The sequence below is a fragment of the Pygocentrus nattereri genome, chromosome 22 (assembly GCF_015220715.1).
Source record: "Pygocentrus nattereri isolate fPygNat1 chromosome 22, fPygNat1.pri, whole genome shotgun sequence".
NCBI lineage: Eukaryota > Metazoa > Chordata > Actinopteri > Characiformes > Serrasalmidae > Pygocentrus > Pygocentrus nattereri.
In genome coordinates, this window is record NC_051232.1 from 2611891 (window position 1) to 2629745 (window position 17855).

At 42.9% G+C, this 17855-nt stretch overlaps 1 protein-coding gene across 1 annotated transcript in view; it reads right to left on the reverse strand.

Annotated features, from left to right (window-relative positions):
* Nucleotides 1–4845, reverse strand: part of zgc:195282 (uncharacterized protein LOC100192223 homolog) — a 5437-nt gene extending 592 nt beyond the window's left edge. Inside the window, exons 1-4 of the mRNA XM_017685864.2 lie at nucleotides 4751–4845; nucleotides 1591–1685; nucleotides 1378–1432; nucleotides 1–1300 (exon numbers count right to left, since the gene is read on the reverse strand). The exon at nucleotides 1–1300 is cut by the window's left edge and continues 592 nt beyond it. Of these exons, the coding sequence (XP_017541353.1) occupies nucleotides 1254–1300; nucleotides 1378–1432; nucleotides 1591–1685; nucleotides 4751–4793 (240 nt within the window). The 5' untranslated portion in view covers nucleotides 4794–4845 and the 3' untranslated portion in view covers nucleotides 1–1253. The remainder of the gene's footprint in view (nucleotides 1301–1377; nucleotides 1433–1590; nucleotides 1686–4750) is intronic.
* Nucleotides 4846–17855: the final 13010 nt, after the last annotated feature.

Below are 17855 nucleotides of genomic sequence, written 5' to 3' on the forward strand. Positions count from 1 at the left end.
TATTACAAGTTTGTTAAAGGCTGCTAAACTGGAATACTCCTTTAATTCCTGCTCCCTTTTTTCGCTCTGTAGATTATTTTGCTTCCTCAACAAAGTGGCCCTTTGCTTCCGACACTGAGATCCTCCAAACCCAGAGAGAGCAACAGAGGATGAAAAGGTTACGTGATATTTTGATTTAATCGATTACTGAATCGTATGCAGATTTGCTTTGTAGGCCAAACTGAAGACATCTGAAGGAAACTTCAGAGCCAAAAGCAGAACTGCTGCACTGACAGCGATGAAGCGGCTTTGACTTTATTGTCAAATATTGCATGTACGCTTTCTCAGCCACAACTGAACATCTTCCAAAGTGGTGGGAGAGGGCCAACGAGGTGTGTGACGTGTTTGTAAACCCTCGTGTGACGAGGGTTTACAAACGAGTTTCATGTTGGGAATGTAGATGAGGATGAACAAGGCTGGAAAAGGTTAGATAGAGCTGAGGATGCGGATCTATATATTTAGATTATTCTAGTTGTTCTATTCAATTCAACCAAGGCTTGAGATCTAATAGATCAATTAGAGTCTACGTCTTCGCAGTTGGAGACCTAACAGATATAGACCAAGTTCTAGCAGCTGTGATAGGAGATCTAACAGTTGGAAATGGACATCTAGCAGGTTCTAGCAGCTAGGGGTAGAGATTTAAACACATGGAGATCTAGCAGGTGCAAATCAATATGGATCCAGTAGAAGGAGACCACATTCCAGAAGTTGAGGTACTAGTCAGAGGTGAAGATCAAACAGGTGTAGACTAGATTCTAGCAACTGAGGGTAGAGATTCAAACACATTGAAGTCAAGACAATTGGGAAAGGGCATGAAGCAAATGTTAACCAGGCTTTAACAGTCAAGAATGGTGATCTAATAGTTGGAAGAGAAGATCTAACAGGTGTAAACTACTTTTAACAGTTGGAGATTTAGAGATGCAGCAGATGTAGGCCAGGTTCTCACAGTTGAGAATGAAGATTTAATTGATGTAGACCAGGTTCTAAGAGTTGAGAATGTAAATCTATCAGTTGGAGATGGAAGCCTTGGAGGTATAGATGGGATTCTAGCAGGTGATGATGGAGATGTAACAGTTGGAGATGGAAACCTTGCAGGTGTAGATGTGGTTCTGGCAATTGGAGATGGAGATCTATAGGTGTAGACCAAGTTCTAGCAGTTTGGGGGTGTTGTAGAGGTGGCTGGAGATGTTACAGGTGCTACTGATACATATGTCTTAAGAGGCAGCAGTGTTACAGGTGCGAGACAATGGTCCTCTACTGCCTGCAAAGGGAAAAGTAGAGAGATTACTTCTGGCATTAGGTACCATATTCCACAATCAGACTGTGCCAAGTTCTCACCTCTAGGTCCAAAGTCTCTCATATAGCAGTTTGTGCAGTAGGGCTTCTCATCATGCTGGAATGAAAGTACACAAAGAAAAGGTCTCTGGCTCATTGATTCAGTTATTCCTAACAGATTTTCATATGTAAACAACACTGAAATGAATTGAAGGCTTAATGGTGACCATGTGGAGTAACTAAAGCGGGTGCTTTAGTTTAGGTATGTAGGTGTACCTCTGCATGTTGGCCAGGAGTGAGCTGTCTCTTACACTTGTGGCACTTCAGGCACAGTGGGTGATAATCCCGCCCAAGGGACCTTTTCTTCTCACCTGCATGGGTCAAAGATCAAGAGGTCAGGCAGGCCAGCCCATCTTCAGGCTTAAGCCAGGGGGCTGACCACAGCTGGACAGCTCAATCCCTCCATTCCTCAACTCCAAACGAGGCCTTCAGGCAAGCTATAGTGTTGGATTTCACAGGACAGCTTAAAAACACTGTATTGCTGCAGTCCTGGTGACCAGCCAACAGGGAACATATCAAATGGAAGCGATGGTATATTTTTAAATGGTGTTTACAATGTGGTGAGTTTCCGAGTTTACCATAAGGAACCTGCACTCAAACGACTGATAGTCAACAAATGCTAGCGGTTGCCTGACTTTATGAGTGTCAGTACTTTCTCTGACACATACACTCAATGTATATGTGATATATATGATATATCCAGTCAATGACTGTGTGTATGTATGATATACACATGCACTGTCTGCATGTTGCTTTTTAAGAGTTCTTTTTTGTACGGATGTCCGAGAGGTTAAGCTATCTGGAGTGTCCACTTTGTATAAGTTTAACTTGGCCTCTTTGGCCGCCACCTTGGATCGGTTTGACATTCACATTTGCTCCATCTCGGCTCAGTTTCACATTCTGATGCAAAATCAACATGTCTTGTACAGCCTGCAGTCCAAACTCCAGAACTCTAGAGGCCTTGCACAGAAACATCCAGGAACACTCCTCCCTGCCTCAGAGCTAGCTGTTAGCCTCCAGGGCTAGCACAGTTTGGCTTTCTTTCTTTAAGCAGCCCTGGCCGTTAGCCTCGCAAATGCCAGTTTAAACAGTCACTCTCAGTCTCCCACTCTCTGTCTCGCTCTCTCTCTCTTTCATGCTCTCTTGAGCCAATTCCACTTCCTGCCACAAACCCAAAGCTCCAGCTCACTTCCTGTGCTCGGGTGACTCATGGAGACAACCTGACAGCAGTGCACATAAATGCAGACATACATATACACAGTGAACCAACGTCTAGCAGTCTAGCTTTAACTTAAAAAAGGTCATGTGCTTGAAAAGCCCACTGTAATTTTACAGTACAGTAAAAGTAGCTAAATAGGAAGGAGGAGCCCTCAGGGCCTTATAGGCCTTCAGGGAAGGCCTTATTATTTCTGTGGGGAAAAGAAAAACATCAATTTCTTATGTAGTAGTGTCATGCTTGATGCCTTTTAACCATTGTATTGTACTGTATTAATACTATCTATTCCATTGTTTTGGTTGGAACCTCACTGGTTAGGCTTTTTAGGAGCCAAACTCAAGACCTCGTGTGAGATGATTAGGATGTGACAGTGGAATCAACCACCTGTGTTTCCATTTATAAAGAAAGGAACTAATTCCATGAGAAAAACGTCACTCTGACCAGGTTTCAGTCAGCTTTAGGAATGGAAAACAGTGGCGACAGCTAGGATTGAGTGGTATAGAGGCAATAAGGCACAGTGGTATTTAAACACTGTGACAATATTTCAAAATGATTTCATATTTGTATCATGTCTAAGTGCCTAAATTAACACATTAGGTTCATTTTTATTTCAGAGGGGCTCACGGATTGGTGGTGGTTAGTCAGAATCAAGCCTGTACTGCGGTGTGAGGCTTTGATTGGGTCTGTAACCTGCTCGCTAGGCTAAAGTTAGACGATCAACCTACAGATTCAAACACCACAGAGCAGGTCTAATACTGCCCTTCTGTCACTTCAGTGCCACTAACTCAACCTCACTCCTTCGGATTTAAGTCATCGTCATCTAAGCGTGTGTTCTGCGCTCCGGTTAGTCAGAACTGAACACTTTGGTGAGCAGAGCGGTTAGCATGTTAGCTAAGCTAATGCTAACCAGCGCCTCTCTCCTAGCAGCACTGTTGAGTGTTTCACTGTCGGAAAGACTGGAGTCGTGCACTGCGTTCACTTATAACTTTGTGATTAATTTTGATTATGAAATAACACAAGACGGCAGAAAAGCAACAGAAACGCTTTTACTTCATGTACAGCGCTTTTACGCTGCCACCTCACAGACATTCTCCTCTCACAAGCTCACAACACTGTAACAGAACAGGCACTGGGGTCATTTCTGGGATGCGTTATTTTACTCAAACTTCCATTTGAAAAAATAAAAAATGAAAAGTGGAGGGTTGATGTTAATCCTGTGCTGAAGTCCAGTCTTGACTGATAAAAACGAAGCTCAGCAACCCGTCAAAGCCTGGCCTTTATTTCTAACCATCACTGAGACCTGGCTAAGGCCTGTATCGGCCTTTTTGAACCACACCTCCACATCTGTTAGATGAGCTGACAAAATTCGGACAACCTGAGACAGGCTTATTCAGGCTGTTCAGCAGTTTTTAACTTTGCTAGCTAATTTTGTCCGTTGTTAGGTAACAGTGTGTCATACAGTTTCAGAAACCACACACGCACGTCTAAGTGACATTACTCAACAACTCCACACCGTTTAAGGCAAGTGTGCGATGATATAGGTACACAGTCAGCACAATGCTAAACTGGTGGCTATAAGCCTTTATTATCTGTTAGCCACATTAACCGTGCAGCTCAACTCAAGATGAAAACTTCATACACCAAACATTTCTTGGCTGACAAACTACATTTAGGGTAAAGGAGACAAGTGTGTCACTTTAATCTCTGGCTAAACAGACTCACACAGTTTGAATGAGTAGGTGAAATGCTAGCCGTGCAGGATGGCGCCCTATGCAGCATTTCACAACACCGCTTACGAGCCACTGTTTGGGTAGTGATGCGATGTGGCAAATCCAGTGATTGACATCTAGACCAGCCAATGCACCATAGCTGAGAAATTTGAAGGTAACAAGATGGAAACAAAACCCGAACTACATGTTTAGCAAGCTATAGCTAAATGAAGCTAAAGCTACATCTAAACTAGTTTCTTAAACTCCACTGTAATACTGTGAACAGCACTGCATCAGGACAGCACTTTAACGGCACACTATCACACTTAAGTTCAATTTCTCATTGACTTACATTGAAAAAAAGGAATACACTGTGTGTTGATGTTTATTTAGGCCTAACTGAAGTGATGAAGTCGTAGGACAGAGGTGGGCCGGACACGACTGGACTCACCGAAATAGACGGGCTTTCCGCAGACGGGGCAGTAGCTCACCATGGCTTCAGCGACGCTACAGAGAACACGCAGGAAATGCGTTAGTACTCCAATGCGTGACTCTCTGGAGGATGTGGCAAGTGGCAGGAAGTGCTTTCGAAAGAAAAAAGAAGAAAAAAAAAAAAACACCCAGAAAATTCAAATGAAAACATTTTCAAGTGATTGAGATGTGGAGGCTGTTGTGATTGGGAGTGTGTGATAAAAGTCCACATGTTGCTCACTTAAAGGGGGAATTCCTGCAATTTCTCTGTGTAATTTATTCGAGAAAAGCCTCGTCATTCAGAGCAGTTTGACGTAATTTTAGGTTCATCGTAGAAAAACTACTTCTTTACAGTGGTGGTGATAGTAACCAGGGGTCACAGCGTCTCCAAGTCAAAAACAGCCAATTTATTAACTTTCCAAAATGACCAGTGACCCTAGACATCTTCTGAGTTCTAATGTTGAGGATGGTAAAAATCTTCTCCTTCTTTCGGCTGTTCCCTTTAGGGGTCGCCACAGCGGATCATCTGCCTCCATCTTGCCTTATCCACTGCCTCCTCTACTTTCACACCAACCATCTCCATGTCCACCTTCACTACATCCATAAACCTTCTCTGAGGTCTACCTCTTCTCCTTCTACCCGGCAGCTCCATCTCCAACATTCTTTGCCCAATATATCCACTATTCCTCCTCAACACATGTCCAAACCATCTCAACCTGGCCTCTCTGGCTTTATCTCCAAACTGCTCCACCTTCACTGTCCCTCTGATCTGCTCATTTCTAATCTTGTCCATCCTTGTCACTCCCAATGAAAATCTCAGCATCTTCATCTCCGCCACCTCCAGCTCAGCCTCCTGTCTTTTAGAGTCTCCAAACCAGACATCATAGCAGGACGCACTACTGTCTTGTAAACCTTCCCTTTCACTGTTTTCACCTTTCCACCTGCCTCCCTCTCATTCACACACATGTATTCCGTCTTTTCTCTACTGACCTTCATTCCTCTCCTCTCCAGTGCAAACCTCCACCTCTCCAGATTCTCTTCCACCTGCTCTCTACTCTCACCACAGATTACAATGTCATCTGCAAACATCATGGTCCATGGAGCCTCCTGCCTGACCTCATCTGTCAACCTTTCCATCACCATTGCAAACAAGAAGGGGCTCAAAGCTGATCCCTGATGTAGCCCCACCTTCACCTTGAAACCATTTGTCACTCCAACTGCACACCTCACCACTGTCTCACTATCCTCATACATGTCCTGCACCACCCTAACATACTTTTCAGCTACACCTGACTTCCTCATACAGTACCACAGTTCCTCTCTTGGCACCCTATCATCTGCCTTCTCTAGATCCACAAAGACACAATGCAGCTCCTTCTGACCTTCTCTGTACTTCTCTACCAACACTCTCAATGCAAAAACTGCATCTGTGGTACTGAAACCAAACTGCTGCTCACTGATCTGAACCTCTCGCCTTAGCCTTGCTTCAACAACTCTTTCCCATACCTTCATGGTGTGATGGTAAAAATAATAATCTGAAAAAATCTTTGGGGACTGTTTTGCCCCACAAGGCCCTGCATTTACCCCTCCGCCAAGAATTAACAATAACTTTTAATAACAATACTTTTTACGTCCCCAAAACTGCTTTCAGCTCAATCAAACCATATCCACTGTGTAGCTGAATGCAGCAGACAGCCACTTTAGACTATTTTAGACTACTTTAACTGCAAGTTTTATTCATTTAAGTCCCAGGATACTCATCCTCTATGTCTGTGTGACCTTAATGAAGACATGGATGTGGGCTGTGAGAAGTTTTGGAGTTGTATTTATGGAAAAGATTTGGATGACTATTGACTTCTGGTGTTAGCAATGTTAGCATCATAGCTCAAGCTCTAAGCTAAAAAAGCTCAATTTGGAAAGCCAAACATGTCTTGGTTGAACAACTACGTCTCAAGTGAGTGGAAAGTCGTGAAAACTAGATTTTTTCATTTAATTTAAGCTCTGACGACATCAAGCCACCTTTGGGCTCACACAGCTGAGTGCACCTAGCTGTGGAAACTGCAGCCGCTTTGCTTCTGCAAGATTAGCATAGCTAGTGCCAACTGATCTGTGCAGGCCAGCATTAAATCAAATCAAATCAAATTGATTTCTATAGCGCTTTTTACAACGGATGTTGTCACAAAGCAGCTTCACGGAATTCCAGAAAAGACAGAGTTTTAACAAGAATGTAAAAAATGGAAAAATGGAAAAGCTTAAAAAACTTAAAAACCCCCCGAATTTGTTAAGACAAACGACAGAACTTTGGTGGTGGTGCTTTGATGGGGAAAGATGAGAGAAAACCATACAAGGCAAAATGGATAAATTAATCGATCAAGTAATCATTAGCTGCAGCCTTAACTGGCAGCTCCATAGATATACATTTACGGCATTCCCAGAGCGACTTACAATTTGATTATTTTTACACAAGCAGGTGAAGGTGGTGTTAGGAGTCTTGCCCAAGGACTCTTATTGCTGTAGTGTAAGGTGTTTACCAAGGCAGGGATTGAACCCCAGCCTACAGTGTGGAAGGCAGAGATGTTTACCAACGACGCTTTACCAGCCAACAAAGACCTAGATGCTGCATTGCCTGCTGTTCTCTATGTGAGGTGATACACCTGTGTGTCTGGAGTGGTCCAGATCCACTTGTGAACAAATTCACTTCTACTGAGACACGAGTCTCAGGAATGATCAACCGATTTTCACCAAATTTGTTTTGTTATAATCCTCAGACACAGATTACTCTAGGCCGCACTGACTCTCTGTAGCTTTCATTTCTTTAATAACTGATCGTGCTAATTATCTGTCCAGACCAGCGGGAGAGTATTCAGTCTGCACCTGATGTGAGTTTAGCGCGACATCTACATGGATTAAGGAGTGTAAGGACGATGAAATGAAATACGCTTAATATAAAACCAGAAGAAATACAATCACATCCACAAGTTCTCTGTGCATCACCAACCAGACGGCCATGTCCACAAACAATCCGCATCACACAAACTTGGACATGGAACGCTGGGTTCCCTCCATTATATAATCTTATAATCCTTTCTGAGTTCAATATGCTTGAAATAGTGTCATTTTGGACAGTATCTTTCTTAAACTGCCGCTCTGTAATGCTACTGAATGCAGTCCAGCAGCAACGTAGACCGCCGTACAATGGTGGTGCCGTTGACGTGCCTGGCTGGACCCAACTGTAACGCGGAGCGAGGAGGCGGATGCATATGCGGAGGTAAGCGACTTTATTAAGGGCTAATCCAGGGTCGTGTCATGACAGTCCAGGGTCAGATGGCCAACACGGAGAGATCGAAAGTCAGACATGACGAACAGAAACACAGAATCCAAAAAATGCCAGAACGTAAAACTTCAAACAGTACATACATCAACAAACAAAGACCTGCCACAACACCGGGGGAAACACAGGGCTCAACACAAGAAGGCTAACCAGGGATAACAGGAAAACACAGGTGGGAATAATCAGGGCGGAGTCACAAAACAAGGGGCCGGACAGGGGATCAAAACTAGAATCATGTGGACCAGACTAACACAACACGAGCACGTGGACAGGACTGGGAGGGGGCAATCGTGACCCCAGCGCAGCATCTAGGTACACCTATGGGCAGCACATCGAGTTGAGGGTGGCTCAGTAAGACCCAGATACACTAGCTGTTTGATGGCTAAATATCACAAATGAAATCACATTCCTTTTTTTATTGGAAATTGTTTTCATAAAATATCGTATGGAAAACTTTAGCTCTAAGGCGAATTTTGGTGAGCACATTCACACTGTTGACCAACTGCTTGGTCTCTAAAGGTGCATTTCTTCAGAACTAAAGATGTAAAATGGACTGTGTTCACCTTCAGCCGCTACTAATGACATCTTATATAAATATTCCAAACGCAGACTATAAATGAAAATATAAAAGACAGTTATGACGGTACGCAGACAGTCAGGAGGCTGGTTTTCACTCTTTATGGTTGGTGATCTAGCTAGCTTCAGAGCTAACAGTATTCTTTATGGCATTTCCATATGGTCACAGCTAGCCTGGGCCAGTGGAGTGTAGTTTGTCAGGGACTATATATATATGTATATATATATATATATATATATATATATATATACATGAACAATCACTGAATCAGTTTGCTAGTTCATTTCCATCTGGGCAGGTAAACAAGACGAATCACTGCTAACTGCACCAATTCTTTGTCATTGCCAGTCTTCCTGTCACGCTTTAGTCATGCAAACTGCAGGTTTCCAGCGTGACTTTGGCTACGGAGAGAACGAATGTGCTGGAGAGCAGCATGCTGAGTTATTTCAGGCCGCACTTCACACCTAGAACTGTGGTCAGTGTCTGCGGTCAGAAATCAGAAATGGTGCTGAGAGAGGTGCGAGGTCACCAAAGGTTATTATTCACCGTTCAACAGACCAGAGGAGAGGTGACGAGAGGAGAGAGAATGAATGGATGAAAGAGCAAAAGAGGCGGTAAGAGAGAAAGAGGTGGAGAAGGTAGAGGAAGAGAGGGAATGAATAAATGACTGAGAGATGGGTTTAGAGAGAGAGAGAGAGAGAAAGGGAAGGGATGTCAACAGGTCATATTTCATGAAGGTTTTTTTTTTTCGTTTGTCCTTTTCACCCTCTCTCCTCTTCACTCGTCTTTCTCTTTCTCTCTCTCTCTCTCTCTCTCTCTGGCGGATTAAACGGATCCAGTCCGGTGTGGGAGAGCTGCGGAAGAAACCGAAAACTAGACACACATCAATGACATCACTGCACAGAGGCCTCAGAGAGGTCTTTGTGTGTCCTTCTCCTTAAAGCCTCTCAGAAACTGATTTTCCATCCACTGGACAGAATTATTCACCGGAATCTTTCAGCGAAAAAAAGTACTGCATTGGATTTACTTGACTCAAATGTGTACATCTGTACCACTTCAACATGAAATTCCTTTTTCTTGTTTATTATTTACATGCGGCACTTAAATAAACAAAGTGGCTTGTTAGTAATGAAATGAAAAGCACCTAATTATGACAGTCAATATGCCACAAACTAATCATAGCTAAATAAGCTAAGGTCACCATTTCTCACTACCACCTGCTCGGATATGTCCTCATCCTCCTGAAGGTTTCCTGCAGTTGTCACTGTCACTGTCCATCTTCACATGATCCGTATGTTAAAACTGCTACGAGTAATAACTGACTGATGTCTTGATGTCGATGTTGGCTTCTTATTCCAATTCCCGGTCCACCTTAAACAGTGCAGCAGTTACATGCTAACACCTGCACAGACGTCTGAATGTAACTGCTGCATCATTGTTAAAGGTGGAATGGGAAATGAGAATAAGAAGCCAATTAATCCGTCCGCTGTATGAAGTTCAGTTACAATCAGCTAACCGGAGCTCCTCCTGAGGTGGGGGCCACCAGTTTAACCCCTAAATTACTACACATATACACTTGGATGTACCGTTAATAGTTTGTCTGAGTGTTCTTGTGCTTATGTGTGCAGATTTCACAAGCTGTAGAGTTAAAAAAAGAAAAAAGACTGGAATTTAGATTGTACTGCTGTTCAAATGACACAATGCAAGCCCAGCTGATTTACACATTCCTCTGCATGTACACACATATCAGGATTGCGTCCTCATTTAGACAGTGAGTGCACAGTGGCTGAATATCAACTATTTAACGCATTATCACCAGCATACCTACTCAATTATGCAATTCCTGCACATAACTGACTCACAATGTACTTGATATGAATACATGAGCATTCACGCTGACCTGTACAATAATCTGTCATTAATAAAACAGAGGTCAGGCTTTACGGTGGCTGCTACTACTGTTTTTTTGCTATGCTATGTACTTTTGTCCATGTTTATAGATAACAGTATGTCATACAGTGTCAAAAACTACATAAGCAAGACTATTTGAGGTAACAACTCAACACACTTTGAAGCAAGTGTGTTATGATTTGAATGGCTTAATATGGTATATCACGGTATATCACAGCATATCTGAAATGAGTGATTCATGGGATATAGCCGGTTAGTTTGTATGGTACAGGTAAGCTTGAGCCTGTCATGGTCCAATGCTCTAAGAAAAGTGAAGTAAGTCCTGGGTAGCCATGCCAGGGAGTTGACTATGGGACTCGTGTTGGCTCTCCTCAGCCATTAGGGCTCAGGTGCTGGCCCCATGTTGCCTGGCACTGTTCTACAATGCTGCTGTAGTAGCTTAGCATGCCACAGTCTCACCACAGCACAGGTTCTTTCCAGTTTATTGAAGCTTTACTTTAATTCAAGATTAACATTTCTCAACATAAAATAGCAAAGATCTTTTGCTCATCATACACTGTACATAATAACATTAAAAGACTCTGGAGAGATCTCTGTATGTAAAGGACAAGGCCAAAAACCAGTATATGCAGGCTGTGGTCTTTGGGCCCTCAGGCGGCACTGCATTAAAAACAGGCATGATTCTGTAGTGGAAATCCCTGCATGGGCCCCAGAAACACTTCTGAAGACAACTGTCTGTGAACACAGCTCATCACTGCATCCACAAATGCAAGTTAAAGCTCTAAAACACAAAGACGAAACCAAGTATGAACAGGATCCAGAAACGCTGCCACCTTCTCTGGGCCCGAGCTCATTTAAAATGGACTGAGGGGAAGTGGAAAAATGTCCTGTGGTCCGATGAATCGATGTTTGAAATCTTTCTCGGAAATCACGGACACTCTGTCCTCTGAGCTATAGACCACTAAGCTTATTATCAGTGCACAGTTCAGAAGCCAGTATTTATGATGGTATAGGGGTGCATTAGTGCACATGGCATGGGCGACATACACATCTGTGAGTGCACCAGTAATGTTGAATGATATAAACATGTTTTGGCAACAGCCACACGACGTCTTTGTCAGGAAAGACCTTGCTTATTTCAGCAAGACAATGTCAAACCACATTCTGCATATATTATAACAGCATGGCTCCGTATTAAAAGAGTCCAGGTGCTAAACTGGCCTGCCTGCAGTCCAGACCTGTCACCACTGAAAACATTTGGCACATTATGAAATGAAAAAACTACAGCAGTGTCTCCTCAGTTCACAAATGCTTACAAAGTGCAGTTAAAAGAAGAGGCGATGATAAACACAGTGGTAAACGTGTCCACAGCCCAACTTTTTTGGAATGTGTTGTTGGCATCAAATTCAGAATGGGTATATATTTTTTTTATACCAGAATGGGTATATAGTTTTATTTTCTAAAATAAAGGTCTCGGTGCATTAAAAGTCTGTTGGAGGAGATTAAAAACTAATTCATCTTGTGAAAACCACTTCCAGCATACTGACACGGCACAGAAGAAAACGAGAGAAAGACTCAAGGCTGAGCGAGTGAGATCGCGTGACAGAGTATATTTCTGATTATTAATATTACCGTGACAACTTATTTTTCTCAATCTGGTGCAGAGATTTTCTCAATCTCTATCTCAATGTCAGTCGTAATCTCTGCAGCGAGGGAAAGGGGAGGGTTTAGAAACAGGCATGTGAGGGGGCGTTTATAATTTGCATAATGATGCACATTCATGGGTCTTCGCATTCTTAATGAGCGTTGAGGCTTAGGGACGTTCCTGTGCCATTTTCAGTCTCCTGGGCAAAACAGTCAGTCATAAAAATATTTGACAATTTATTATTCAACATACTTGATTTTATTTTGTGCATTTTTAGTTTATGACTTTAGATACTATAAAAAATGTGCCTACTATGTTAATCTATATATGTATTAATGTGTGATGTGCTGTAATTGACATGATGTTGGGTTTACGAGGACAGGCCTCAAGAACTACATTACCCATAAGGCTTCAGTGGGAGTTTTGCCAAAGACCTCAGCCAGACGCCTCTCTGGTCTGTTTTCTGGGCTGCCAAACCGCCATGGGGAAAGAGAGAAAGAGAAAGAGAGAGAGAGAGAGCGAGAGAGCAGATGTAGGGAATGAAGGAGTCTCTCTTCTTCCCTGGATTGGCTTGGCACCGGGGAACTAACCCAAATTCTGGTTTTGGAGTGAACAGAAGGGAAAGAGAGCGCTGAGAGAATGAGAGTGAATGAGTTACTGCTTATTCATCTAATTCTGTTTCTTTCTTTGGCCGTGACTGATAGAGATGACTGAGAAACAAGGCTGTGAGAGACTGATGCTCGTCTGTCTGCGAGTGTGTGCGTGTTTGTTTTTGTATATTTTCAGAGCAAACAGTTAATAACTTTGCAGGAAAAAGAAAGAATAAGTGGACGAACTTACAAGACCAGCAAGACGCTCCTGACTTTTTTAAATGTTTTGGAAACTGAAAGAGTAAAATCATTTCTTCTTGGTTAATAAGCTTAAGGTTAAAGTTAGTTTTGGGAAATGTATATCCCATACAGATACTTCATCTGTAGTTTATACATATGGAACAGATAATTAATAGACACTAATACAGGTATATATCGCTGTTGTTGGAAGAAAACCTTGGATCTCCAATACGGTGACTTTACAGGAGAAGGACAAAGCATACTTTACTTTTAATGTAAGTCAATGGAACCAGACGTCTTTCCCAGTCATTTTGGGCCGTTCATTTGGGTTCATTCATCATGAAATTTACACACAATGTAAAAGGCTACAGGCATTTTCAATTCATGTCACAAACTGAAAAACGGCAAAAATGGAGACGCTTGGTTTTGTTCTGATAACAGTGGCATACATATAACATATTGTTGCTGTCCAAAGAAAAACATGCAGCTCCAAAATGGTAACTTCATAGGAGAGGACCAAAACACTCTTAACCTTTAATTGAAGTTAATGTAAAGAGATTTCATTGATTTTGAAGCATTTTCTATCTGTCCAACCATCAAGAAATGTTCATACAATGTACAGGACAACCACAAAAAACACAAATCAGTAACAAACCAGATACATGTCTAATTTTTAAGCAACAATATGGAGCATCTCACATACAGGTGTGCATATATATATATATATATATATATATATCCATCCATTTTCTAAGCCACTTCTCTCTCGGGGTTGCGGGAGGTACCTGGAGCCTATCCCAGCGGTCACTGGGCGGAAGGCAGGAAACATCCTGTACGGGTTGCCACTTCATTACAAGGCAAGCATATACATTCACACCCAGGGCCAATTTAGCATCTCCAATTGGCCTAAATGCACGTCTTTGGACTGTGCAAGGAAACTGGAGCACTCAGAGGAAACCACACAGACACGGGGGGACGTGCAAACTCCGCACTGAGAGGACGTCCAGAGAATCAAAGAATCAAACCCAGGACGTTCTTGCTGTGACGTGAGGCCATAAACGTATGGACGATATTTAATTGGCAATGAGTAACAGTATAATCACAATACTAGTGTCGTGTCCACGTCGTGCAGCCCTGCTATATACAGTGCATATGAGACATATGTGTGACCCACAGGTATAAAAACAAACGTGTGTGTAAGTGTGCTAATTTTGTAGCATTCAACAGCCCTGGCAGGAGGTGTGGGCTTGTGGAGGAGATGTTGTGTCATAGTGTTTGCACACCCGTGTCAGGTTGGCAAAAGTTACGTGTCTGTGTGTGCATGTGTGTGTGTGTGTGTGTGTGTGTCCTGTTACAATGTTTGCGAAGCTCAGTAGGCTTTGGCATCACACCCTGGGACTCACAAAGACATGAAAGCAAAAACAGTTTTCACACCTTTCTCATTATACACTTGGCAAACACACAGGCCCTCTGATGTCAGCAGGCCTATGCCATGCCTTTACTGATCAGGACGTTTCAGCTGGAGCCCTATGGCCAGTCTAAAACACATTAGAATTCATTAATAATAGCCGTCCTGCCGTGCTTCATGCATCTAGCTTTTATTGTATGGTCCAAAATAAAATGGAAAGATGAGGATTGTAGCTCAAATTAAGGTGGTAGGGTCTAATGACTGCTTACATAGAAAAAAAGATACGTTTACTGTGAAAAAATCATCTAAAACACGTCTTTAAACACGGCCCACATTATGGAAAAGTGGACTTTCCTTGCTTTTTTGACATTACAGTTTGAGCTAAGTAAACCTGATGTGACCTCCCATTCAGCCCACAGTAGTTTAGCTACACTTACAGTGAAGCCATGAGAGTTACTGAAGTGGAAGATGACTAAACGCTGTACTGTTCATGGCTGTCGGGAAGCATAAAGGATGACTAACTGCAGCCTTCCTAAGGATCCACGCTCATGAAAGTTCCTCTTATCCCCACATCCGTGGATTCCAGTCTGAGCTTAATGGCTTGTGCCGTGCATTTCAGCCCAGACTGGTTTCTGAATGAAAAACAACACAATCAGAACAGATGTCATTTAGTTTCATTAGTCTTAAAGGCGCTGTAACCAACACAGCCTGTTGACTCCTAAAGCCTGAGGAGAGTCTAGGAAATTGTGTAAAAATGAATTATAACTGCTTGTGGAACGTAAACCTACATATGACATGAGCGGGAAATATATAATACTAGAAAAATGTAGAATATCGGCCCTTAAAAACAAAAAAAATGCACGTTTTCAGCCAATCAGCAACGCTTCTGAAACACTCGCTGTACTTTTAACATACAGTGTGCTTGTGTTTATAGGCCTTCCAGGATGGTGGGAATGATTATGTATGAGTCTAGCAGCGACGTCGACCACCAGGACCAGAGACTGTACGGGCCTAATGAAAAACAGGCCAGGCCGTGTGGAGGTGTGTGCTTGTTTCTCACATACTCGCTCTGCCAGAGAGAGAGAGAGAGAGAGAGCGGGTGAGAGAGAGAGAGAGAGAGAGAGAGAGAGAGGGTGAGAGAGAGAGGGAGAGAGAGGGTGAGAGAGCGAGGGAGAGAGAGGGTGAGAGAGTGAGGAAAGACCGTATATTTGTCGATACTTGCCTTCACATTCTTGGCATAGCACTTCAGCCTTCTTTTCTTTTAGTCTTATACTTTTTCCCCCTTTTTTTCCCACTCCAAGTCTCTGAGCCAAGCGTCCGGTGCCAATTCCCTCAGATTTGGTTTGGCTGGAGTGCAGAGTGGGTTGGCTCTCTTTCTTCCCCTCTTTCGCTCTGATTTCCTGCTCTTTTTCCCTCCCTCTCTCCCTGTCTGCGCTGAGACCGGTCACACAGGTTTCATATGATGCCAGTATCGCTGTTCTTAAACACAGGCTGCCTGCTTTACTAAGCCTGGTGTACTTCATGAAGACAATAAAACTTTTGGTTTTAGTAATTTGCCTGTTGATTATCACGAGACGTTTGTCCATTATTGCTAAGGAAACAGCAGAAAAGCGTTTATTTCCTACAGACAGTGCAGCTCCTTTGTTTTGGGAATTAGATCAGTTTTTATTTATAAGGAAATAGCAATAGACTTTTAGAATAAATTACAATACATATCCTATAAGAATTTCAATTGGGACCGTGTTTGCACCCCTAATGGACCCATATTGAGACAAAGGGTATCTGTTACACATGATACTGTGTGTGATATTAGACATCATACTCGTGAGTTTCCTAATAGGAAGCCCAAGCTGTTTTTGGTGCTTGGACCCCTAATGAACTTATTTTAAAGGGGAATTTATCCACATTATTAAATGGTTAAGATGTAAACAGTCATTCATAGTGTTTTGAAGTAAAGTGATCTGCCTGACGCCCGAGACATAAACAGCTTTGACGTAAGATTTTGGCCTAAAATATATATTTTTAAATCCATTTAAGGCAGAGAGGCTAATACAGGGTGTTGTCCCCAAAGAACTTATTTCCTATTACTATAGGCTCATTACTATTTTGCCATTATCAGCTCAATACATATAACAACTAAGCAGACTCAATGGCTGTTTTAGTACATCAAATGGTTATAATTATGTTGTAGATATTAGAACCCCTGGTTCCGTTCATCACCCCTGAAAAGAAACATGAGTCGATGAGTTTCTCTAGAACGGAGCACGTCACACCAAACCACTCCGAACAGCTCTGTTTGCATCTCAACGGTTAAATTATTTGGAAATTTTGAAAAAGTGGTGGGTTCCCCCTTTAAAACAAAGAGGCAGTATCGTGGTCTCTGCTGCGTTCAGTGAATTGCTGGATTACATATTTCTTTTCTTTGTGGATTTTCTATTTGAAGCATATCAGCATTTTAAATCATCTTCTCAGCTTGCACTTTGATTATGCCTCTCTCTCTCTCTCTCTCTCTCTCTCTCCCTTTGTTTCTCTTTGCTTTCTTACAGCTGGTGTGTGCATGGTGCCCCTCCCCCAACGGCTCGAACAAACCAATAAGGGTACATGTCAGTGAAGGCCCCCCCTTCTTCCCTTACACATACACTACCCACCCCCATCCTCACTCTCTCTCTCTCTCTCCCCATCCCCCCTTTCTCTCTCGCCCCGTCTCCCACCCACTCACCCCAATAGTTCTTCCCACTCGTTGGCTGAAGGCCCCTGGCTATCCAACGTTTCTGACCTTATCTCCCACACACTGGCCACAGGAACTGGTCTGCCTTGCTTTTGTCCACAGCACTGAGTGACCACTGTCTTTTCCAGGGTCTGGGCGACTGCAGCCAGGCCGGATGAGAGTGAGGAGGACAGGAACATTTGTTTCTCATGGCATCAAAGTAAAGAAAGAGAGAAAACAAGGCCCTCTGTATGAAATGAGGGGGAAACAGAAGAGTTAGTAGTGATAACTCAGTCAATGCCACAAAAGCACCAGGCCTTGCTAAGCATCTTTATGAAATTAGTGCGAGATTTAGCAAATCACACCTCAGATTATGGAGACACAGGCGGTGTTTCAACACCCAACAGGCCGTATTTCAGACTGGGCGCTGCTCAAATGGTACTAAAAGTCCGTGTATATCCTGTTTTCTCTGGTGAAATGATAGTTTCAGGGTTCTTGGCAACACCTCAAAGCAGCTCCATTCAGGCTAATCCCAACCCAACTTTCAGACTTATAGGGAACGTACAGCGGTTTTGATGGATGGCCTGTCCAGCAGGGGGGGAACATGCCTGCTGCTAGCAGCCCCCAGCTCACATAAACACGTTTAAATGTCCCACGAGCTAAAGGGCTCTGAAAG